General features: G+C 37.9%; 1 protein-coding gene and 1 long non-coding RNA gene across 4 annotated transcripts in view; one reads left to right on the top strand and one right to left on the bottom strand.

The window, feature by feature from the left end:
* Window positions 1-23,267, top strand: part of LOC129756785 (uncharacterized) — a 252,514-nt gene extending 229,247 nt beyond the window's left edge. For all 3 annotated transcript variants that reach the window (XM_055753815.1, XM_055753805.1, XM_055753796.1), the window contains one exon: window positions 21,325-23,267. In XM_055753815.1, coding sequence (XP_055609790.1) covers window positions 21,325-22,471 — 1,147 coding nt within the window. In that variant the 3' untranslated portion in view covers window positions 22,472-23,267. The remainder of the gene's footprint in view (window positions 1-21,324) is intronic.
* On the bottom strand, window positions 16,262-17,318 carry LOC129756811 (uncharacterized). Its single transcript, XR_008739537.1, has 3 exons — window positions 16,897-17,318; window positions 16,616-16,753; window positions 16,262-16,550 (listed from the first exon to the last, which is right to left on the bottom strand). It is a non-coding gene; the product is annotated as an uncharacterized LOC129756811 (long non-coding RNA).
* Window positions 23,268-25,000: the final 1,733 nt, after the last annotated feature.

Below are 25,000 nucleotides of genomic sequence, written 5' to 3'. Positions count from 1 at the left end.
TGGAGGTTGATTCCAATTGCATCACGCAGACAGAAATTCTTTCTTTCACTTTGAAGGTTGTTGGCTGGAGCTATAAATAAACCGGTGTGGAAGAACCGCTTTTTTATTGCTTCTTCTTCTTTTCTTCAGCAGCCAATTCGCAGATCCATAGAGTAATAATCAGGTGGAGTTATGGTTGTTTTTTACAATAAGGCTTTATGGACAAAAAGTTGATCTCCACCCGGTGAATTAATAAAATTAGTCCTCGAAGATCGATTTCGTCGATCTGGTTCTTCATTAGCATTTACTTCAAATTAAATCGACGACTAGTATCTAGTAGTAGAGCGCTTTGAAAATAGGGACTTTAAATGAAACGTTTAGTTTGTTGATCGTTTCACATTTAATCAAATCGGAGTTTGAGATTTGATCAACTGTCTTGATGTAAGTCTAATCATCCTTGGTACCCAAATAGTAATTTTTACCGGTTGTTGCAATTTGATGGGAGAAAATTTTACAAAAATTCACTTCTTATCAGTTTACAGAACCGTCGAGCTCAATGATATAAAAAAGTCATATGGGTACCCTAGGATGGTCCAAAAATAGGGTCAAATTTTAGGCCATTTGATTAACTCTAAGGAGTTAAACCCATAAGAACCATGTGATTTGCAATTTTTGGAAATTTCTACCATGTTTTGTGAATCAACAAATCTTGGACCACCCAAGAACTTGAACAAATTGAACGGAAAAATTAAGATATTCGGTGTTGGTTTTTTTTCGAGATAACACAAAATCTCGACGCCTCATGTATTTCTAAGTCATTTGGCATCAACATTATAATTTTAATTTTTCGAATCTCCCATGCCCTCCTAACGTGATTTTTGAAATTTTAAAGTCGATTTTTGACAAAAAAAAATTCGAGACAACACCAGATCTTGAAGTTTCATACTTTTTTTAAGTCATTTGGCATCAACATTTGAATTTCGATTTTTCCGATTTACTTTCCCCAGCCCCTCAACTCCCTTTTGGTGATTTTTTAAGGGTGAAAAACTGAAACTTTGAGAAATTTGGCACAACAAGTCAGTTTTTTGGACAAATCTTCAAAATGTATATGGTTGGTTTTCAAAATAAGCATGATCGAATTTTTTTCACAAACAACCATCGCCACCCTGATATGTATGTACTGCATTATAAATTTGTGTTTAATTTGTATTTTTTTAATTTGAAAATACCTGATGTTTAAAGAATTACCACTTTCATCAAAAGTAACGAAATTTTTTTTTCATATATTTTAAGAAGAGATTTGGCTATGCAAGTTTGGCTATTGAAGTTCTCCATGAAAAAAATGAAAAAAAAACTATCCAGAGTTTTTTGCTTTTTTTAGTTTTTAATAACTGACATCTTATGGGGCGCAAATCTTTTGTCATATTGATATTTTTAGAATAGTTTTTACTGAAGCCGCAAAGCGATAGGAATAGAGGACTAATATCAAAACTTGACAGAGTATTTTCAACTCCATTAGCAGAATCTAGCAACACTGCATAATTCAGTCTTAGCTTCAGGAATATTGTTGTAACAATTTAATGATTGATAAGATTCTAATTTTATTTTCCAAAAAATCGATCGACATAAATTTTTTCATCTGTCGCGCAAGTTGGTTTCGAATTTCAGGAATTAAGATCATCGATAAATTATCTTTTCAAAAAAAAAAACAAAAGAAACAAGACAACTCATCCTTATGTAAGTTTAGTCATTGCAAAACGACTGCGTTTGGTGTCTTAGAACTTCTGGTAACCCTAAACCTAATTTTGCGAAAGATATTTAATTTAGGTTTTCAGTTCAAGCAAATTTGGCATTTATTTTTTGGTGATATTGGAATGTTTTCTTGATAAATTTTGAAAAAAAACTGAACAATACTTAATTGAGTATAAGTGCAAAAATGATCGATAATACAAAAAAAAAATTCATATTTTAAACTATATATGATGATTTTTTTTTCAGATTTAAAAAAAATTGCATACTTTTACCACTGACCACACTGACTTGACACTTAGAACAAAAATTCAACCATTGTCTGTCTAATTTTTTTGTCAGATTTAGTAGGCTCGCAATATCGACGGCAGGTGGCCAACCTGGAAAATTAGATAAAAATTGCCCTGTAGGAAAAATGGACCTGTTAAGCCCGATTTTATCGTAGAAATTGCCTGTTTTTATTTTAAAGTTGGGTGGCATTTCCTAACTGGAATAGCATTTCTTCAAATCGATCGATGCGCACTCTGGAATCGATATTGCGTACTGTTGGAAAAATTATCCAGAAAACGAAATCGAGTGTCCAATCTGTATGGTCAGTGCTTTTACGTTCAAAAGGAAAATAAAAATTTTTGAAAAACATATGGAAAGTGGCCGAATACAACAAATTATTAGCGCATTATGTATGATTAGGGTGGCAATGGATGTATGGGAAAAATTTCGTGATCGCATTTCGAAAACCGACCATGTACATTTTGAAGATTGGCACAAAAACTTACCTGTACAAAATTTCAGCTCAATCGGACTTGATTAAGGGGTCCCTCAAAGCGCTCAAAGTTTCGGTTTTCTACCCTCAAAAACCACCAAAAAAGGGACCAAAGAAAATTGAAATTTTAATGTTGATGCCAAATAACTTAGAAATGCATGGAACGTCAAGATCTGATGTTATCTCGAAAAAAAATGTCCAAATCGACTTTCTAGGACTTTTAGGACGGTTTTCCGAAAAACAGCCGGTTTAAAAAAAATTTTAATTATAATAATGATTGATGAAAACTTCATAAAAGACAACAACACTGTTTTTATTTATTTGGGAGGTTCTAAATTCCAATACGAAATAAGTTTTCTCTAACTACTCTTTTTTGTTGTGATTCCAAAAATTGACTTTATAAGAACACTCAAAAGGTAAATTTTAGAAATATTTTTGGCAACACTTGAGAATATTCGTCAGTTTTTCTACCTCTGCGAAAAAATTCAGTAAAGAATTTCTTCTTTTTTAACTACGACCGGTAAAATATGGGAATTTCAGAGGAAGTTTTTAACAAAAAAAGTTATTTTTTAAGTTTCGTTATCCAAACGCAGCCTTACATTGATTAATGAATATATTTAATAATGGAAATACAGAAACATCCTTTAGTGATGTCAGTGATGTGCTTTGTCAGTTGTTGTTTTTTTTTTGTATTTTCAATATTCTATATTTAACGCCTTGTATTTTTGAAACTAGAAAATCTTACATCATGTCTAAAATAAAAAGTAGGAAGCCTGATTTGGAACCAATTTCGAAAACACACGAGTAATCTTATAAAAATATTTAAAAAGCAAGACATCAAAATTCACATTTTTCCGAGGTGCCAATAGTTTAAGAGCTACTTTTTTTTAGATTCAAGAGTAAATTTTTGAAAAAAGGAACTTTAGACTTTTTTACATTCTTTAAACTTTAAACTTTTTTACATTCAATCGGCAAAACTGTAGAATTCTTAAACTAAAAGTTTTGAATCAATGATCAATTTTCTTAAGCACCTCGAGTAATTTTTACTTCTGTCTGAGTAAAAAGTAACAGCAGTTTTCTTTTGGTATATATTTCACCTTTCAGTTTCAAAAGAATGTTCAGGAAATCAAAAAAAAATTAACCACAATTTATCTTGGCTCTTTTTGAAAAAGCATAACTCAAAACGATTCAGTCTTCAACAAAGTTAATAAATTCATTAAAAATTTTAGTATTGAAAGCTCAGAAACGTTCTCAGTGATGTCAGAAGTGTCAGAAGGTGATGTTTACTTATGAATTTTCCAAAAAATGTGGATTTTTTTAGAAGTATTGTATCTCTGAAACTAGAATACCTTGACAGAATCTTAATCTTCGATTAAATGGAGCATAATAAGCGTTTTTTCGGCATTCGAATTTAGGTACCAGAAATGCTGTTCCATAGTGTAATTGATAATTTTTGCATTTAAACTAAGGTTGTCAGAATTTTTTCAGCTCGTTTCCGGGCCGAACAAATCCCGGCAATTTTATATAACAACCTTCAAAAACTGGGCATTTGATTTCAAAATTGACGACCAAAAGCCCGGGCAATATCAGGGCAAATTTTGTCAGAACCCAGGAATGACTCAACAAAAATCAAGAAAAAAAATTTAAGAAAAAGAATTTAATTTTAATTTAATTTTTAAATTTTTAAATTTTATTACGAAAAATCTTTCATGATTTTTTTTTTTGATAAAACTTGCTCAAAAATTTTATTTTCGGAATTTATGTCACAACACAAATTGATTTTTTTTGTTTGATTTGCCAGAAAAAGTGAATAAATCCGGGCAAATCCGAGCTTTTTTCAATTAAATCCGAGCAACCGGGTCGGGTCGGACTTTTCCCAAATTTTGTATTACAAATTTGGCAACCTTAATTTAAATGTAATGCAACTGTAATAACTAGTAATCATTTTAAACTTTAATTGAAATTTTCAAAAGTTATTTTTTAAGCTTTTTTTCCTTTGTGTCAATTAAGATGATTATTTTCAAGCATAGTCTTAAGTTTGTTTTTCTTCTATGCGGTATAATGCAGTTTTTCAATAGGTTTCTCCTTCAAAATTTGTCAACGTTTTACATAAATTTGGTTGGAATTGAAAACTTTGTCGTACAGTGAATTCTTTTTTCAAATGAACTTTCCTACACGGTTTTATTTTGCACGATTAAACGATTTTCTCTAAATAAGATGGTTTTTGATCATGTAAAATAGAGATGCTAGACATTCCGGCCTTTTTCCAAACCATTCCTGAATGGTCAATTAGCTCAAATAAAGTTTTCTGAAAGAATCGCGGACGGAATAGCCTGTGAGACCCTACGGAAGTTCCGGAACATTCGTAGCAGATAAAAATCCAGAAAAAAACAGGGCATATAGTCTTAGCCACTGGCCCTTACAACCCGAACTGCGATGCAGTTCAAGTAGAGAAAGAAGAAGAAGAAGAAGAAAAAAACCCAGTGGAGACCCAAAAACAGCGGAAATTAACTATTCGACCAATGTTCATATGGTAAATCGTTAAAGGAGTCCTAATGCATCTAACATAAGCTTGCCAGATTGTATGGTTTAATAGACTGAGTCGATTTGGGGTAATTTTTGAATTTCTCAAACCCTGGGGTCTCAAAAGCTTCGTTTTGGTCCAAAACTCATCCATGATTTTTTGCAGAATTTTTAAGTAACGTACTGAAAAATCATCATCATTTTCGTTTCTTCTGTGCAATCGAGCCTGCTAATGGTTTATGTGCCAATTTATAAATGGGTGCCTTGCGAGGTATTGCATGACTACTTTTCATGCAATACTTCGCGGGGCACAAGCAGTGGTGTCAATTGAATTTATTGTTTATCAATGCCAAAAGACATACCTCTGTTAAACAGCTAATAACTTTTTTGGCTACTAAGATACGAATTTACGGTCTTCGACAAAGTTGTTTAGCGGAAAATTTCCTTTGAAGAATTTATAAATTGGCACAAAAACCATTAGCAGACTCGGTTGCACAGAAGAAACGAAAATGATGATGATTTTTCAGTACAAAATATTCTATTTTTCCATACAAACCTAAAAGTCCAAATTTACTCATGTAAACGTTACTTAAAAATTCTGCAAAAAACCATGGATGAGTTTTGGGCCAAAACGAAGCTTTTGAGACCCCAGGGTTTGAGAAATTCAAAAATGACCCCAAATCGACTCAGTCTAATGGTTTAATCCGGACTTACCCGGATATTTGATACAAAATATGGGAAATGTCAGGTCAGTCCCGGATTTCTCGGATTTCATTAAAAAAAAAGTTCGTATTTTTTCACTTTATTCGCTAATTCAAATAAAAAGAAATCGATTTTTTTTTTCTGCGTCCGAAACGAAATGTAAGTAAGTTTTTCTGACTGATTCATCTAGCTGATTAATAAACAGGCCAGAATCCATTACTAGAAGGTAGAAAAGCTGCCCCCGGTAACATAAACAATAAACGGTGGTGAAATCGAGCGAAAAATATTTGGACCGCTATTTTGAAAAATGTCACGATGGACAGCTAAACAAACTAAGAAAAAAAAATAAAAATATACAAGTCTTTATTACCACCCAAAAAAACGGATGACAAATACGTTCAAAGTGGCAACAATTTCCACAAGCTGTAATTGATTCCAGATATCTATATATTTACGAGCACCTTTTGGCAAGTTCACATCTCCTCAGTACCGCCGCGCCCGTGTGATTAAATCACTAAGCGCGTGGGTGGGTTGAAATAATAATCTGTTTCAGCTAACTCTGTTTGATTCCAGCCCGCGGGCGAGGCATCTTTCGGACATCTAATGAATCTGGCGCCAGTCAGTGGTCTCATTCAACTGGCCGATACAAGAAGCGGACACACACGCCCATTTATCAATGAGCTTCATTGTTCGGAAAGAAGCTGTCGCATAGAAAATAAGGGGTGCCGGGGACTGTTTCTTGTAAGAAGAAAAAACGAACACGGAAGTTCCTCGAACTCGATATCAATCGAGCTATTGATCGCATTAAAATTCCCCGGGGCCTTATGGCAAAGGTCAAGTTGATCATCGATCGATTAGGAAGATGTGCTATAATTGTTAACTTTCGACGGCCCTCTAGGCCGTTAAGTTGTGCCCTAAATGGCCCTTCAGGTCGAAACCGGTTTCTTATTAAAGGGGCCTAATCAAAGACGTTGAACGGATTATCGCCATTCTGAGTTCTCCAGCTAGCCGTATGAGAACAACCGTGTGAACAATCGTCTGTGACATGTACCTACTTGAGTTCACAGATAGCTATGTATCAGGTACCCAGTAGTGAGAAAAAAAACAACCGTTCAACTGGAACCATTGACAGGATCGCCATTAGTCACATAAAAGCAACAAAACTTGAGTTATAGTTCGATCGTCGATCGTTCGGTGGACACAGAACAACTCCTTATGGGATGTGTGCTGTGCATGTGATTATTGGCTAACCATATTTGGATTTGCGTCGAACCGGTCGAGTTCCCGGTCGGCGGAATTCTTCCGCTTTCTGCCACAACCAAAGTTCCCTATCAACAGAAGGCAGTAGTGTCGACTTGAAAAACGCCAATCGATCAACGCTAGGGACAAATCGGTTCCAGCAGCTTGATTGGTAGCCCCCTCCCGTTCAGTAAGGAGCACGAAGGAGGATAAAAGCCGGATAGTTTTGTTCTTCTATCGGAGAAAATAAATAGTAAAAATACCTGCTCAGCCGGTAACCGGTATCAACAACCAAACATATTTTTTATCAACTTTTTAAGATATTTCCAACAAAAAAAAAAGATTTGTCTGCCGAGTCCAGTTATCAGCATCGTTTTTATCCTATTACTTGAAGAATTAATCGCGGAAACATGATTTTGTGAATTCTTTCCGTATTCAATACATTATACTGGAAGACAGGGTTGCTGTGAATACACAAGAAATTAAAGAAAGAATACGTTCGGCAAGGCGTCATAACAACTAGGGTAAAAACACTATATATTGAACACCATCTTTGGAATTCAACGCATTTCTAACCAATAAATAATATGGAAAGATTTTTCGGATAAAATTTTTATAGTGTAGCTTGTTTCTCTGCTTCAAATCGATATTTTTTTTCGCGGAAATATGTTTTGAAATCATCATTTAAGCCTTTTTATTTGGAATTGCTTTTGTACCAATTATTGAACACAATGATTCTAACATTGGACAGGCAATGTTCTAATTATATTGAACATGTAAAAATTGAATATCATTGTATATATTAAGGATATATCGCTTGATAGTATGCTTTGCAGGGGCGATTTTGGTTGAGCTAGCAACCAAGAAACAGTTTGTTTATATTTCCAAACACCAACTGATATTTGTTCAATAACTGGTACATGACATGCATTTCTTTACGAAACGAGTACTGCAAGATTGAACGTTCAATAATTAAAACATTGGCTTTTCTGTGATCCGATGATTGAACACTTTAATGTGTTACAATTTAATAAAATAGAGGTAGGTAATAAAGGCTGCCAGAAATCATCTAAAAAGACACTCATAAATAGTATTATCTTAGCCGTTTATTGGTCTTTAATCTAATTTTTCTCCCAATCAAAACAAGGCAGTTTTCTTCATCCAGTCGAAAACCCTAGCCAAAATTTGAACACATGTTCTAGTTTCAAAGATTGTGGCTTTAAGAGTCCGTAATTCTTGATAAAAACTTGAACAGAGGTAGAAAATGTATCAGCAATGGCACAACGATTTTTAATTCATTTTTCTACTGCATATCATTGTTTTAATTGGTTAGTGTTTTGCTAGTGTTTAATATCTGGTACCTGTTCAATAACTAGTGCTTCTATCCTACCTATTTCAGCATCATTGTGGAACTATATAAATATGATTTAAAAGAAAAATAATAAGTGAACAACAAGTGAAATAAGTGAAATACCTAGTAATCAAATGATGATATTTTTTATGGGCTCAAGTGTCAAAACTCATAGTAATTTCTAAAAACATAAAAGAAAAACACAAATTTTCGTAGTTTAATGGAATATTTATTAACCCTCGTTTGGAGCATACGGTAAGGAACGTTTCACATTTCATTTGAGCTAATCGCTACTCTTTCTGCTGCTAAGTTCCTTTTGAAATAAAAATTTAAAATATTTTGAAATAGTGCTTAGTTTTGAGAAATTGTTTTCTGCCAAATTTTCTACACACAAAACTTTCGGGGCTCCACTTAGCAAAATTTCGCTGTTACTTTCAGTTAGCAAAAATATTTTTTTACTGTTGAGTTAGCAAAAAGTTAAATTTACTTGATTTTAGTAATACAAAAGGTCATTTTACTTGATTTTAGTAAAACAAAGGTTTTTCAGCCGCTTTGTTCACAGACACCAGCCGCCGCGCCAATTTGGAGGAACTGTCGCGATTAAGAGCGGTTCCGGTTGTTCGTTGCTGGTGGTTCTTGTGGTGGCCAACTCTACGACTAAATGGTATCTGAATCGACACCGGATGCTTACAGGTAAGGTCCGATCTTAAAATGTTCAGATTGTCCAATTTTTAAATTTAAAATTTGTGTGTTTGTTTTTTTTTACCAGATTAAAACTGCAACACGAAACCCGCAACGGCAATAAAGAAGGACCACAACTGGAAACAAGCTGCATCCGGCAAACACCCCGGTGCTGTACCTTTGATGAAGATGGCATGGGATTTCGCTAGCCAGTAGGTGCGTCCCCTGAATCGGAATTTCCGTTTTACAAAAAGTGTGATTTTTTTTTAAATGTTAAAAATAAATTATAAGTGAATGAAATTTGTGTATTCTACTCAATAATCAAACATTTCCCTGATTCTCCACACAACATTAAATTACGGATCCGGGCAATCTTTTTCTCCGGTTTTTGCTAAAAATTTGAGTAAAATCAGTGGCGGCTAACTTTTTTTCTCGTTTGCTAAAATTTTAGTTAAAAAATATTGCTAAATTGATTGCTAAGTTTCTAGCTGGTCAAATTTGAGCAAAATTTTGCTAAATTCCGGCCTCGAAAATTTTGTGTGTACGTCATATCAACTAGCATTCAGATGCCAACAGCTGAGAATGAGAAGGTTTCGTGTGCGAAAGAAAGCTGAAATATCGTTGCTAATCAAAACCAAAGCCACAGACCGGGCAAGTACTGCTTGAGTTGGTTTCCTATTAAGCCCGCAGGCCCATGCGGCTCTCATAAGATGGAAACCGATAAACGAAAGAATAATCGTAGCCAGATTCAGAACACGGGCTAGAAACTTAACAATGGTCCAGTGTTATGCGCCAACTGACGTTGCCGATTTGCAGGAGAAAGAGCAGTTTTACAGTCAACTGAACAGCGTGGTTGTGAAAATTCCGAAGGGTGACATTCAAATCCATTTGGGCAACTTCAACGCAAAGATTGGCTCCGACAATCAGGACCTTGAGCGCATCATGGAGCGCCATGGCCTAGGACAGATGAGCGAAAACGAAGAGCTGTTTGTAGAATTTTGTGGCAACAACAACATGGTGATCAGTGGATCGCTCTTCCCCCATCGACCAGCACATAAGGTCACTTGGGTATCCCGAGATGGCCGAACAGAAAATCAAATTGACCACATCTGCATCAGCCGAAAATGGGAAGGAACCTTCTTGATGTCCGCAACAAACGAAGCGCAGACATTGCATCTGACCAATACCTCGTCCTTGGTGAGAAGTCGGATATCGATACGAATCCAGAGATGAAAAAGGCATACGTTGAACAGCTTGAATCCCGAGCCTCGGAACTGCCGACAGACGGAACAGTCGAAGAACAGTGGTGTGGAATCAAGAATGCCTTTATCACAACGAGCCATGGTACTCTCGGTAAAGTTTGTGGAAAACGAAGTGAATGGATGTCGGATGAAGCCTGGAGGATGGATGATGATCGGAGAAAGGCGAATGTCGGAATTGAGCAGGCATGTACCGGGTCAACCAAAGCAGCCGCCCGCTTACGTTATGCGGAGCTGAAAAAGGCAGTTAAACGAGCTTGTAGACGAGACAAGAGAGCCTGGACAAACTCCCTGGCCGAAGAGATATCCAATTATTTTATGACATTTCTCGCTGCTCTAGTGGCGCAATGACTAATGCTAGAATGCCGCTGAAAGACCAAGCTGGTCAAGCATGTTACAGGCAGCTATAATAAGACCCAAAATCTCTTATGCCTCCTTAGTATGGTGGACCAAAACTGTGCAAGCTACGGCCCGGAAGGAACTAGCGAAGCTTCCAAGAATAGCAACGCTATCTATAACTGGCGCTATGCGAAGCACATCAAGCGAGGCTCTGAATGCACTACTAAATATTCTGCCACTACATTAATTTATTGAGTTAGAGGCAGAACGTAGTGCCTTGAGACTCTCAAAAATCAAAACTCTCTATGAGGGGGATCTTACAGGACACCTAAAAATCCTGAATAAATTTATAATAAACTCATTTATTGTAAAGAATGATGACTGGATGGAGCCCGTTTTCAACCTAGACGTACCATACAATGTAACTATCAACGATAGGGACGTGTGGGAGTCAGGTGGTCCAGAGGTTCCTCCCGGATCGATTAAATTCTTTACTGATGGGTCAAAAATGGATAATAGAACTGGGGCAGGGGTGTTCGGACCTAGACTCAGGATCTCAATTCCTATGGGAAACTGGCCAACAGTATTCCAAGCAGAAGTTCAAGCAATTAACCTGTTTGAAAAAAGGATACAGGTACACAAGTATCTACATATATATTTTCTGACAGCCAGGCCGCTCTCCGAGCACTAAGTACGTTCAAATGTTACTCCAAGCTAATATGGGAGTGTATTGTTGCACTAAGAAACCTGGCCATACGGAACAGAGTATTTTTATTCTGGGTTCCAGGCCACTGTGGTATCTTAGGGAACGAAGAAGCAGACCAGCTAGCTAGGGAAGGATCTCAGCGCCTTTTAATTCGACCACAACCCTTCTGCGGAGTATCGAGGAGTGCCTTATATATGGAACTCAAGAACTGGGAAAACACCACTATTGGCTCCAACTGGAGAACAGCAGAGGGAGCAGCTCAGGCGAAAAGATTCATTGAACCAAGCGCACGACTTTCCAAAAACATATAGGAGACTAGGAGCTTAATAGGAGAGAGCGTGCTCTTGGGGCATAGTTAATAAGCGCACAAGACATATGGTTGCATATCAGTCCTAAGAAGGTTATGTCATACATCTTTGATATCATACCCGATTGGGATAAAATGCTTAGTCAGCAATCAACTGTCACTTCAACCCATAGTGCAGGTGAGCCTCACAGCATACAGTAACGCGAGGTAATTACCACAATAGATCAACTACTGGTCGCAGTGGGCTCTCCCCTACAAGAAAAAAAAAAGCATGTTGACAAACAGAACAGATCAGCTCAAACGTTGGACCGAGCATTTTAAGCAACTTTTCCGAGTCACCGGAATGGGAATGGCCAGCAGAACCCGCAACTCGAAGCGCAAACAGTAAGTCGCATTAATGGCATCAACCCGGAAACGTTCTCGCTGGCTGAAATAAAAGCGACAATCAAAGACATGAAATCCAATAAAGCGCCTGGGATCGCATGAAAGCATACCCTGTCTTGTCAGCACAAATTTGGCACCGTCTTTTCGCTGACATCTGGGATACTGCAACATTCCCTGCCTACTGGATGCAGGGTATCCTCGTAAAGGTCCCGAAGAAAGGAGACCTGGCAGAGTGCGGTAACTGGCGTGGCATAGCTTTGATCTGATGACAACAGGCTGGATTCCGATCCGGAAGATAATGTGTAGACCACATCACTACGCTACGAATCATACTGGAACAAATCAACGAATTCCAGGGCTCTCTTCTGCTGGTGTTCGTTGTTTTCGAAAAAGCTTTCGACCGACTGAACCATGAAAACATCCGGGCGGCTCTGAGGCAAAGAGCAGTCCCAGAGAAACTAGTTCATCTCATCGAAGCACTATACGAGGCATTTTCGACCGGTGTCTTGTCCGATCCAATCCGGTAACTGCTGGAGTTAGACATTAAGGATGCATCTTATCACCGCTACTCATCATAATGGATGATATCTTGACTTGATCGATTGATTGTGTCCTTGGACAATGAAGCAACTAAACAATCTTGACCTGCCTGACGATATTGTTTCGCTCGCCCGAAGACAACAAGACATGCAGAACTAACATGACGACCCCACTGAAATTCAGGAAGATCAAGTCGATGGAAAGCAACACAAAAAATCCTCACTATTTCGTGTTAGATGGGCAACAGGTTGAGAAAGTGGAGTGCTTCTAGTATATCGGCAGCCAGATAACGCCTGATGGTGGTAGCAAGAAAGACATCGAAACCCGGATCAGAAAAGCCCGATCAGCGTTTCCAAGTTTCCTAAGCATCTGGCGTTCACGCCAGACCTCTCTTTGAACGCAAAACAAAATCTTCAACTCGAACGTCAAATCAGTATCGTTGTATGGGAGCGAAACTTGGTAAACATATGCTGTAATGACGCGAAAACTACAAGTTTTTGTGAATCGCTGCATGTGAAACATCATCCGCGCTTAGTCTCCTGGCAACTGGATCACAAACGTGAAACTTCATGGCCGGTTTTATCAAAAGGCGCGGACCCTTAGGTAGATAGGTAGGAGATTGCATGTAAATTCTCGGGCTACAACTTTGCCCAAGACGGCAAAGCGGTAGGAGTACTGAAAAAATAGTTATAACGTCCCAAACGGAGCATTCTTTTTTTATGAAAAGAAACTAGCAACACTGACAGATTTTCCGTCCTATTTTCAGAAAAAAAAATTAACAAAAAAAGTTATGGATTTTAGAGACTTTAACTGTTCTGATGAAATGATCTACGCTAAATTTTCTATGTTATGCAATTATAAATTAGAGTAACCAGTAATTTAAAGTAACCAGATGCAATGGTTTTGCAAAAAATTAACTAAAATTAGGCAGGCAAATTTTTTTTAAAGATAGGACCAGATCTTGACGTTGACGTTTTACACATTTTGAAGTCATTTGTCATAAAAAAAACATCCGATTCTTTTAATTTTCCTTTCTTCAGAATATCCCCCCTTAGGTGAATTAAAAAAATCGGTGGAGGTCAGCGTTGCCACATTCAAATCTGTATTTTCGAGCCAAAAAATCTTTTCAACCTGTAAAAAATCTCAAAAATCTGTATTGATATCTGTATCAAAAATTTTCATTCCGGATACTTACGCTGAACTACGGTGACCTTTTTATAATGCGTAGCGCACTCATTTGGACTACGCTGCTTATTACTACGGGCTAGTATTTGTGCAACATGTCAAATCAGTGTTAAACCTGACATTTTGTTTACGCGAACCGTTTTTGGTTTATTTTTGTCCGATTAATTGTAACGGACAAAATATAGGTCGATATATTCCGTTAAATATAACGATCAGTCTCCTCCTGGGGTTTAACATTCACTTGGGATTTGAACATTGTGTCGCTAGTCTTTATCCTTTAAAAGTTACACTTCCTATAATGCAATGATCAATTTTGGTATATGATTCTTAAACACAGGCTTTAAAACTTTCTTCAACCCTTTGCTTGTTGTATTGCATTGTAACGGTTCCGAACTCTTTTCTAGAAATTTTTCCTTCTGTTGTATTGTGAGCCTACTTGGTTGAATGATTCAACTGGATCAAAGCAATCGAAAGATTCCTTTTAATTCAACCACGGTGACTATACACTCAGAGGAAATCTTATTATAAATTTCATAAGATACATCTTATGAACCACTTTTTTGCGTCCAAACTAATTATTCATAAGAGTCTTATGAAATTCTTTCAATTTTCATACGATGTTCTTATGAAAAATAGAAGAAACGGCATTGTGAAAAATGATGAACAAATTCATTCATAGCATCAGTTTTTTTTCATCATCTAACAGTACGAAGCAATCGCCAGTTCATAGTTATTATAGTTTTCCTTCAATGTTAAATGTTATTGTTATCTCCGGAATGGTAAGTTCGATTTTATGTTTTTGGTGTGAACATTGAATATATTAGTAAACTAAAATACATTATTTGTTTACTTTTCAGCAAGCTGATCGGCAAAAAACGAAAGGTCGAAGATTAAGATGCGGCAAAAAAAAACTTTGATGGAGCCGTCTGTTGAAGGATTTAATTTTAAACAAATTTGGCAAACAATAAAGTGAATGTTTTCAGCATGAAATATCGAGATTTTTTTATTAGAAAGTGATTTACTGTTTCCATAAGAATCTCTTATGAAAAGCAACAACCTCTCATTGAAGTAGGCGTTCATCTTCATAATTCATTCGCGTCATAAGACAATCTTATGAATTTCATTAATTTTTCTTATGGCGCCACTTCATAAGAGAATCTTATGGCATACATAATAGTATTTTTCTGAGTGTACCGGTATTTCGATAGCAACTTACTACCTTCTACCGTGGTTGAATTAAGAGGAATCTTTCGATTGCTTTGATTCAGCGGAAGTTTTTCCTTATCCTTATCCTTTCCTTTCCAATCGAACTGTCATTCGCGGGATCCAATCGAGCAAACTTTCTAAATATTGAAAAATCATGGTTGAAGTATTGTGATTCACATAGCTTTTCGGGCTTTTTGATAATATTATCTTAAGTTATTTAGCATAATTTCCATTATTTTTTTCAACTATAGGTCATAACATATTTTTCAGAAGCGATTTCCAGTTGAAGGGACAAAAAATAGCATGTAATTTACGAATCTGAGGAACTATTTTTTATTTTGCAACTGGAGAGAGTTATGAAGAGTTTGAACATTATCGTAGAATGCTTGATTGGCTCCGGGCGAATGACAGTTCGATTGGCTCCCATCATTCTATTTGCCAGACTATATGAAATTATAGTGTCTATAAGAGCAAACGCACCAATACGCGAGTATACGCGGCCCGGTTTTGCTCATTTCAGCGGACCGGTTTTGGTATACACACCCTTTCGCGCACCGGGCGTTATAATATACTATAGTATATTTATTTTTAACTTAAGCATTGCACTGAGAAAACTTTTGCAGAAAATGTTGTTGACAAATTTAAACGATTGATTAAATTTTCTGAGCCGTGAGTTTTTTCGCTTATAAATTTTGGTTGATTACACTTTGATGGTGGATCGAAAGCGTTTAGCTGCTATAGCGGATATATCTCCATAGTCGACATCCTAGGGGAACTTGCCGTACAGCACGAGCAGGGCCTAGTAGCTTCGAGCGACCAGCAACCGAGTCTGGTGGCGGATGCAGCCGGAACTTCCTGGCAGCAGTAGCCGGAATCAAAGTCAACGGAACCTGCCCGAAAAATGCTCGCATGCTGTGGAGATCCACCATCAAGCAGGAGATTTTCCGCCGCTGGTCACAGGCTCCGACTTCAGTGGGTCGGAACCGTCCGCCCTGGTACAGCGAGATGGAGGACCAGGTTGAGCCCACATTGCCCCGGTTCAAGCCTATCTACGGCTTTCTAAAACATCCTCGATTTAATTCACCTCATTAGAAAGCGATCTATGTGCCGTTTGGATCCGTGGTTGAACCCAATCTTCACCGAAGGAGTCATCTTCGCACCGGCTCTGATCGACCAGGTAATAATTCTACCTCTACCGCTGCTGATCCAACGGGTTGGGCAGAACAAAAGTGGTGGCAGTTCGATCTCCAGATCACGGATACCTCGGTGAACGTTTGGACCACCATAGACGAGCTGATCATAGAGAATCGGGATTCACAAGTTTAAGGAAACGGTAGTCGATGGGTGTTTTTATATTTTATTTATATTTTGAGCTGTACTGTATATCAGAATGGCTTATAGAGAAGTTTTACCATGATTTATGTGTTAAATAGCTCAAAAGAAAACGAGGTATAACAATTGTAAATAAATTATGTAAAATGTAAGTAAATATTGTTAGTTTCAAGATGTTTACCGGTACATTCTCATTGGGGAGTCTGGAAATTTTTCGAACTGATTTGAGAAGTTTCGGATCCATTTCAGCCAAAAATTGATCTTCGTATTTCCGGCCCATTAGACGCAAGGGTAATTGTTACAATCTAAAATGAAATTAAAAGAAGAATAAATGTTGATATTAGAACCTAGGGGATTTCCTTTAACTTACGCTTTAATGATTTGAAATAATCGACATGTAGATGGATAAGGCCTTCATCTCGTTGACCAACATGGATCCACATGAAATTCTGGTGCCCAGACCCGATTTGTTGTCGGAATTAGCATCATTGGCTCTTGATGTTGAAACCTACGTGTGAAGGGGGAAGAAATTTAAAGTTACATACAATAACTGTTGTTTTTTTTTGTTTCTTTGTGGGCCATTTGCTCAGCTCAGATTCACTGGAACTTCTATCGTGCTCTGATAAGATAATCACTTTATCTGCCACTTACCTTTATAGCCAATGGACACGAGCCTGCTGTATGACAAATAAATCCGAGAAGTTTTTTTTTCCTTTTTGGTAATCTTTAGGAAGTCCACGCAGCTAAGGGTTCCCTCCGTTCAGGGTTTCGGTTACCGGTAGTCTCATCTTGGGAATCCGGGGGTTGGGTTTAACTCGTAGATATTGATGTGCTAAGTTGAAACAAAGTTTCTTCTGCGATTCGACTTTCGCACACGAACAACTATTCTGATCCAACTGCAGGCTGCCGTTGTACCTCCCGGGGTCCTGTGGCTGTTGGTTCGAAGAATGGTTGTATTCTGGTTCGGATTTGCGGTTAAAAATACCGGCAGCAAACGAATCTGCCGGTTCCACCACGGCTATGGTGTTCTGTGGGCAGTTGGACGGTTCGACCCGATGCGCAAAATAAAATGTCAACAAACTCCACACGCCGAACGTCGTTTGTTCAACTTAGCATTAAACGGTTGAATTTTTTCAGTGCATGTTTGCTCTCGCCCCTTTCTTGTGAGCAAATTTGGTGACTTTGTCGGTCCCGACGGCAACGGCCCTATTTTGCTCACCTTCATACTAACCCCTGGTGCGGTATAAAAGTGATCAAACTCGTGAGTATTTTCACTTTGCTCGCGATTGCTGCGGATGCTCTAAGCGTGATAATTGATGGATGATTTAGTAATAAGTAGATGATTCTTGATTGACTCGAAATATAGTCAAAATATCTTGGAAAATCTCTGAATTTCTGAAAATCTGTATGAAATCTGTATAAATTTCCAATTATCTGTAATCTGTATATGGTACACCGGGGTAAGTGGGGACGGTTTTTCGTGTAGTTCAACTTTAAAAAATCATTAAAAAATCAGCAGTGGGTCAATTTTGATAAAATCTCGTTCAATGTGATGCAGAACATGTTGTTCACAAATGCTGAAGAGATGAGCGTGATAGACGCAAAGCGAAAAAAGTTATCACGTAAATTGTTATGGACGGCTGGTGTCTTCACTTACCCCGCTTTATGGGGTAGATTTTCCCTTTAATTTCTCAGGAAATTTTCAACAAATTTGTGTTTTTTTGGTTGAATACGTTACTTTATTGCTCGAACCGTCCGAAATTTTGAAAAAAGTTCATAGGCATCTTTGAATGATTATTGTGTGTAATCCGATATTATCGAAAATATATACTTATTTTATAAAAAAACAAAAGAAGTTTCCCAACTTTTTATGATCTGGATGCTAAATAAAGCTAAATTGTATTAAATGAAGGAGAGAAAATTGAAAAAATGTGTAAACATCAAGTATGTATAAAGCCGTCCCCACTTACCTCAGGAAGGGTTTGGAGACACAATTTTAGATTTTTGCAAATAAACCCTTTTTTCGTAATTTTTTACCGTCGTTTCTTTTCCTAACTGGTTGTTTCGAATGTAAGGATTGTTTCAATGTAGAGTTTTTCGTCAAGAGCCAGCTAGTTTACGAGAAATTTGCGATTGAAAAAGATGCACATCAACTCCACATCGTAGTTAAAAATAGAAAATTTACAAAAAGACACCGTAAACATCCGCTATTGTTGGAACCGTATCTCTTCTACAGTTATTGGATAGATTACAAGTAAATTTAACATTCTGCATTAAAAGTTTGGAAAAATTTTTCACAGTATTGTTTTAATAGCCACCGTCCCCACTTACCCCGGTGTATCTTATACAGATTCTGTGTTTGAAAATTTCCAAAAAATCTGTATACGTACAGAAAAATCTGTATATGTGGTAACGCTGGTGGTGGTAACAAATAGGGTCATGTCCCCTTTTCGTTACCACCCTACAACATACACATTAAGTTCGTCCTTGATGTGTTCATGAGAATCGTTGAACAAAAGTTTCGATGGATGTTTACATCCAACAGAATAGCCAACGAGTTTAATTTAGTTAGAAGATGATAACATCAGTAGTGCCGCCAAAGGCTATCCGAAATTAGCATACCAGACGAGTCGATCCGACGTTTCCGCGCTTGCAGCTTCGCTGGAGATTGCCATTGGATCCAGTCCTATCAAGTGACGGTCCGAGTAAACTCGTCCTCGGGTATAGATTTTTCTCAGACTCATCCACCTGATCTGATGATGGTGATGCGATCAATGCATTCTCTCCATCCAGTGGATAAATATTGTGAATTGTTTTGATGTTGCCGACAATTATAATATTACCACAGTCTTATTGGAAAAAAAATAATCGCCACTAATTTCTATAGGAAATTTTAGCTATATTTCTATTCCTATATTGTTAACAAAAAACACCATGATAAATCTTGGATAATTAAATATGTTGAACGAGAACTTTCTGCTCTTTGCAAATACAGCTTATTCAATCATTAATCATCCGTCACCAATCGTTTAGATTTGTTTGCCGACACTTAACAGTACCTATTCAAGTAGCCAGTTACATGACCAAAGATATGTGGATAAACCCTTCACGCGGAAAGATTTTACAAACACCTCAACCATTCAAGTAACTATCAGCAGCTGATTGGCACTGATTAAGAATCTGTATGTAGGATGGATAAACCAATTTTTCTTCCAACTCATCGGTTACAGTCGAACACGTTATGGGCATCTAAATAATCATACTGGTCCAATGGCGGCTGCCTTTAAAGGCTAGAACAATCACAGTAATGTTCGTGCCTGGCATATGAGGGATCGTTTTAATTAGAGCTTTCAGATATAGTGACTCGATCGATCACCGTTGGTGACTCCGGTTGAGTCATCGGGTCGACATCAATTCTCAATATGGAGAAAGTTCTCTTAGCTGGAAGAACGATGCAAAAACTGAGTATTAATAGAAGATGAGAAACTTAATTCATAACTAGAGATATTTAAAAAAAATACTCACAAACGAAAATCTTAAGGAAATATTAAAAATTGAACTTTGAGGCAAATCTGTGACCCCCCGGCGCAAATCGTACGATAGTTAAAAAACGCCCATATTTTTTATTCTTCATAGGAAGGAATTTCAAACCAAACAGGCTGTACAATACGGTGTTTCGAAATTGCATAGTTTCCGAATTTCTGGGAGCATCGCTGTTAAACAAAACTGCCGAATCAATTATTTAAATGCTAAAAATTTACCAAATTCCCCTCATGAACCGAAACGATCGTTTTTCACTTTGCCTTCTTCCAATTTTATGTCCCTCGGTCGTCGGTAGTTAAATTCCATTTTACATTTCTTTTGTTTGACAACTCACCGCGTGTTTCTTTTTTTGAGAAGGTGGTGGGGTCCTGATTTTGTAACAGCACTTTGTAAATGATTTCGAACCTGAATAAATAAATAAATTTTCAACGTTTTTTCAGAGGTTGCTTCAATCATTTTTTCGGTTAGATAAAAGAGCACCAACTAACTACGTATCTATCAACTTTGAGTAGAATTTCCCATAGAAGTGTGAAACAGTTTCAAAATTAAATTTAAAACACAAGGTTTAAAAACTTAGGTCGCAAAACTTATTGACAAGGACCCCACATGGAATTTACAACGTGAACGTGAATATATCGATATGGAGGAATGTGCAAATGTACCGTTACCTCGTTTTAAAACATGCCCATCCACGAACCGTTTGAATGGAGCTGCTGCTGATCGACCTAAAGGCAGGCAATAGGTCCATGGGAAAAAAAACAACAAATGGACAGCGGCAATGCGGGATCCCGTCAAATTGATTTCAACTTGTGCCGCTGCTGCTATTGAATAACTCAAACCTAACCTTAAAGGTGCTTGTGAATGGATCCCGGGACGTGGGAGTGTTAGAAATTGTACAATGGCTCTCTACCCTTTCGCAGAAGCTTTAGGTAAGCTTGAGGATTACGGCGGCACAATGCGCGTTGCGATCATTGTAAGTAAAGGAGCGTAAACAGGGACAGGGACATGTGAGCACAAAAACAAGACACCCACGCGTCCGCGCAAAGCGAACTCCGCAGGGCAAGAATGATTACATTACAGCTAAGCCGGCTAACGAGATTTGTCCGCTGCTTACTTTCGAAGCCGACAGGTTGACAGCTGCTTCATAGCAAACGGAGATGCAATGCCTGAACCGAAAGACACAATTATCCAGTGAACGACTAAACGTCACCATAATTTACCGTAAAATCGACGATGGACATTCAATTCAAATTATCTACCGGATAAAATCCGATAATTTCGCGTTGAAAACTGTTTGGACTCATTTTGAAACCGAACGGCATTCGCATGCAGTAAAAACGGCTCTCTGATAAAAAAAAAACTATGGCACACGAATGCAAACTTGAATCTGGAATCTGATTTTAAACCAGAATCTTGAATTTGTGTCCTTAATGCTGAAGTTTTGAATCTGGAAAACACTTGGGATTTTCTATTTTAATTTTTACACTCCGGCAACCTGTATATTGGAATAATAACGTTCTTTTTTCATAATTCCAGGAGCTACAGTCAACCGCCTCCACCGACGGCCACCAGCCTGGGCCGCTTCAGCAAAAGTACCAACCGGCTGCCGTCATCCAGCGGCAGTCAGCTTCATCATCCGGAGCCGAACGGAACGTCTTCATCATACTACCAGCAGCAGTCCTCGTACCATACCAACTCCCAAACGCTTCCCCGAAAGTTGCTCTACGAGCAGAAAGCCAAGGCCAAACCCCTGCACTCTTCCACGATCAACGTTTCGATCGTCAACACCGTTGGTAGTCCCGGCGGCCCCGGACAACCTCTGGTAAACACCGGACCAGTCAAACCAGCCCGCACCTACAAGGCCCTGAACCGGAGCAAGTCCTTCAACGTTCACGGCCTTAACGGAACCAACGATCCTAGTCCCATCTATCTGGAGAAGATCAACCGGAACAACTACACCAACGGCCATACTTTCTACCGATCCCAGTCCTACCTGGATGACCTGCAGCAGACACCATCCCGCCATCAAAATGAGTCCATGCAGCTCAAGAGTCCTTCAATTGTCAACCTGATCAGCCGAAGCACCCGGGATCTAACCCAGTCTCCTCTCTACGAAGAAGAGCGAGTCCAATCGAGGACCGAATATCACAACGAGTACTCAACCAATGGCAACACCAAGAAGACCGTTTTCCTCAAGAACTTGCAGAACCGCGCCCCGGAACTGTACCGATCCCTAAACGATCAAAGCGGATCCCACGCCGGGAGTCCTTCCCGCGAGTATCTCAACACCTACATCAGCCGGGAGCAGGAATCCTCCCTGGGGTCACGCTCACCGGTAACGCTGAACAAAGACACGGCAGCCATCGTACGGCGAGGATCCTCGAGCACCGAGGACTACTCGGAATCGTACAAGATCACCCAGAAATCTGAGGACCCGAGCCGACCGGCCGGTGTCACCAATACGGTACGAAACTTTAGCAAAAAGACCGTACCTACTAAGGATGGACGCGGCCTTCAAACGATCGAAACTTCGGAGGTTAAAACCACCAGCACCAGTAGGTATCGGGGCACGGAACCAACTGGAGCGGGTAATGGCCTGAAGTATCAGGAGATTCGCAACCATGGATTCGGGGGAACAACCGGCACCGGTGGAGTTGTCATTGAGCTACGAGGAAATTCGTAAACTGGCAGTGGAAGCATAATTCTATATTCTGACTTCAAATCCCGTTGAAAGGTTTTCGCGCGATCTTTCAGTGTTCCCAGTAATTTTCTGAGTAGTTTAGTACTCGTATTCTTACGGCCATCGAAACGATCTGCACCACCCAAAACAATTATATTTTAATTCATACTCAAAATCTTTTTTGAAATGACAAAAAAAAGACTACTAAAATCATAAAAAAAAACTTAGGGAGGAAACCAGTGATAAAGCCAAGATTTAACGTTTGTGCCAGAAAATCACACTCACGTTCGCACACATTCATACACGATAACCTTGAATGGAAAATTCACCACGAATATGAGAGAAAAAAATTATTAAAAAAAAAAAAGAAAATAAAACAATGCACAGTATTTTAATTTTATATTTTAATTAGAAATAATTTGAAACGAAAATAAGAGGAATAGTTTTCAGCTTCAAGGGCAACGTGTTAGTGTATAATAGTGAGTGTGTACTGTATCCGTTGATAAAATCATTACTCATTTCCTCATCCAGTTTTTACCAACAGCACCACCTAACGACCGCAATCCGAAGTTCGTGGTCTAGATTTAACGGAAAGTTAAACAAAAAAAAATCTGCAGCCAACGGCCACATCCATGGTCTTTCACTAATCTCTCTGAAGGCAATAAGATGAAAGTTTAACAATAATTCAACCGAAATAAAAGCAAAACGTCTTAAACTTAAACAAACACGATGGAATGTTACACAACGCTAGTGAGAAGTTTGTTTTTGAATAAAAGACTATTTTAAAATACAATAATAACTTATATTGTTTGTTTTGTGAAAGAAATACCCTCCCAAAAAGTACAACCCCTATTTTCCAAAGTTCAACCATTTTCACATTAGGCATAGTTTAGCGTGTGGAATCCAAATGAAGTTAAAGAACTGAGTTTTTTGCACGAATAAGTTCTGTCACAACACTTTCATGTTCAACCAATTTTCAGCGGAACAGTTGAAAACTTTTCGGTTTTTTAGTGCATTGTCGTGACTTATCGCCAATTTTTCATTTGATCATTTTTATTTTATTCCATCTTAACTCGCTATATTCCCTACATGCATGACTATCGCCATGACTTTTTTTTATCATTGGGATTTTATGAGGATCTCTATGAGGTCATTCATTGAGATGCCGCTGATCGAGCGCACCTGATCGGTAAGAAATGCTGGAGTCAGCTAAAGCCGAAACCCAGAAAACCCAGATGTTTCGGACACTGCAAAGGCTTTCCGAAAACGGGAAACATTTTCATGATCCATTTCAAAGTGGTCTATACGAAGCTTGACTAGGCTGCTACGATTACCTATGATCAAAACACGTGTGTTAATACATTAAGGACCGCAAATAAATCTAAGCTAGGAATCACTAATTCGACATATGTATTTCATCTCAAAACTTTCTGGTCCAATTTTTTTTTGTTGCGAATTTGGTATCTATGAGATATCGAAAGTATTGTGTTTACTTATACATATAGAAGAGTTTGTTTTATTCAATTTAAAACATTTTAATTATGATTATAATAAAAACATATTCACGGCAAGCGAAAAAACGAGATCTAGTATTTCGTCCGCAATTTGTTAAGATAAGAAAGAATTTATATACGTGAAAAAATCTCACGTATCCTATGAATGCAACAAAATTCGAATAATTAAGAGGTGAATGAACCACTGATGAATGAACTAAATATTTAAAGCATCTACAAATAAACCAATCAATCAAAATTCGAACATTCGACCCTGTCATTTCTAAATTAACACAGCCACTGACAAACAAATGTAAACGAAAAACAAAACAAACTGTCCAAAATCATAGTAGTTTAGACGATGGCCAGTAATTTTTAAGTTCTAACTAAAATTAATATTAAGATTGAATGTTTAAAGAAAAATATAATTTTAGTGTCACTGAACTGACCTTCGAAACCGAAAACAGCATTGAACACATCTTATCTCAAATGACAGTTCGAGGGTTTCGGAAATGAGTTCGAATGTTGTGAGAAGTGAGAAAAGAAGATATAGGCGCGTTAGGCGGGAAACTGTGGATCGAAAACAGAAGAGTAAAACAAAAACAATACGATTCGACTGAAATTATTGTTGTTGATATTCAAAACTAAAGCGTTATTCATAGTGGTTATTGTGAAATTGTTAACTTGTGCTAAACTCAAGTGCTAAGGTAGGCCTATAGTTGGAATATCCAATCTTGTATTCAATTCTAAATTAGAATTACTTAAATCTAGGCATCTGCAACTAATTCAAGGCACGGAAGGTGCAAATTGAGAATCTGCTGAGGAAGTCTAGCACAGGTACGCTTTACGCTTAGTATGTGAAGTGATATTCTAACGTTTACCTACTTTAGTTTAGGCTACAATACCACACAAGTGCGCGGTTTTGAATTTGTAATAGTGCGATAGTATCGAACTGGAGCAGAGGTGAGAAATTTGTAGAGAAACGTTTAATTCAATTTCTAACCTAAGATAATTAGAGGCGTAGGTGAATAGCGGAGGC

This window comes from Uranotaenia lowii, chromosome 1 (genome assembly GCF_029784155.1).
Source record: "Uranotaenia lowii strain MFRU-FL chromosome 1, ASM2978415v1, whole genome shotgun sequence".
Lineage (NCBI taxonomy): Eukaryota > Metazoa > Arthropoda > Insecta > Diptera > Culicidae > Uranotaenia > Uranotaenia lowii.
Note: the sequence above shows the minus strand (reverse complement) of the source record. Positions and strands in the feature narration are given on the sequence as shown.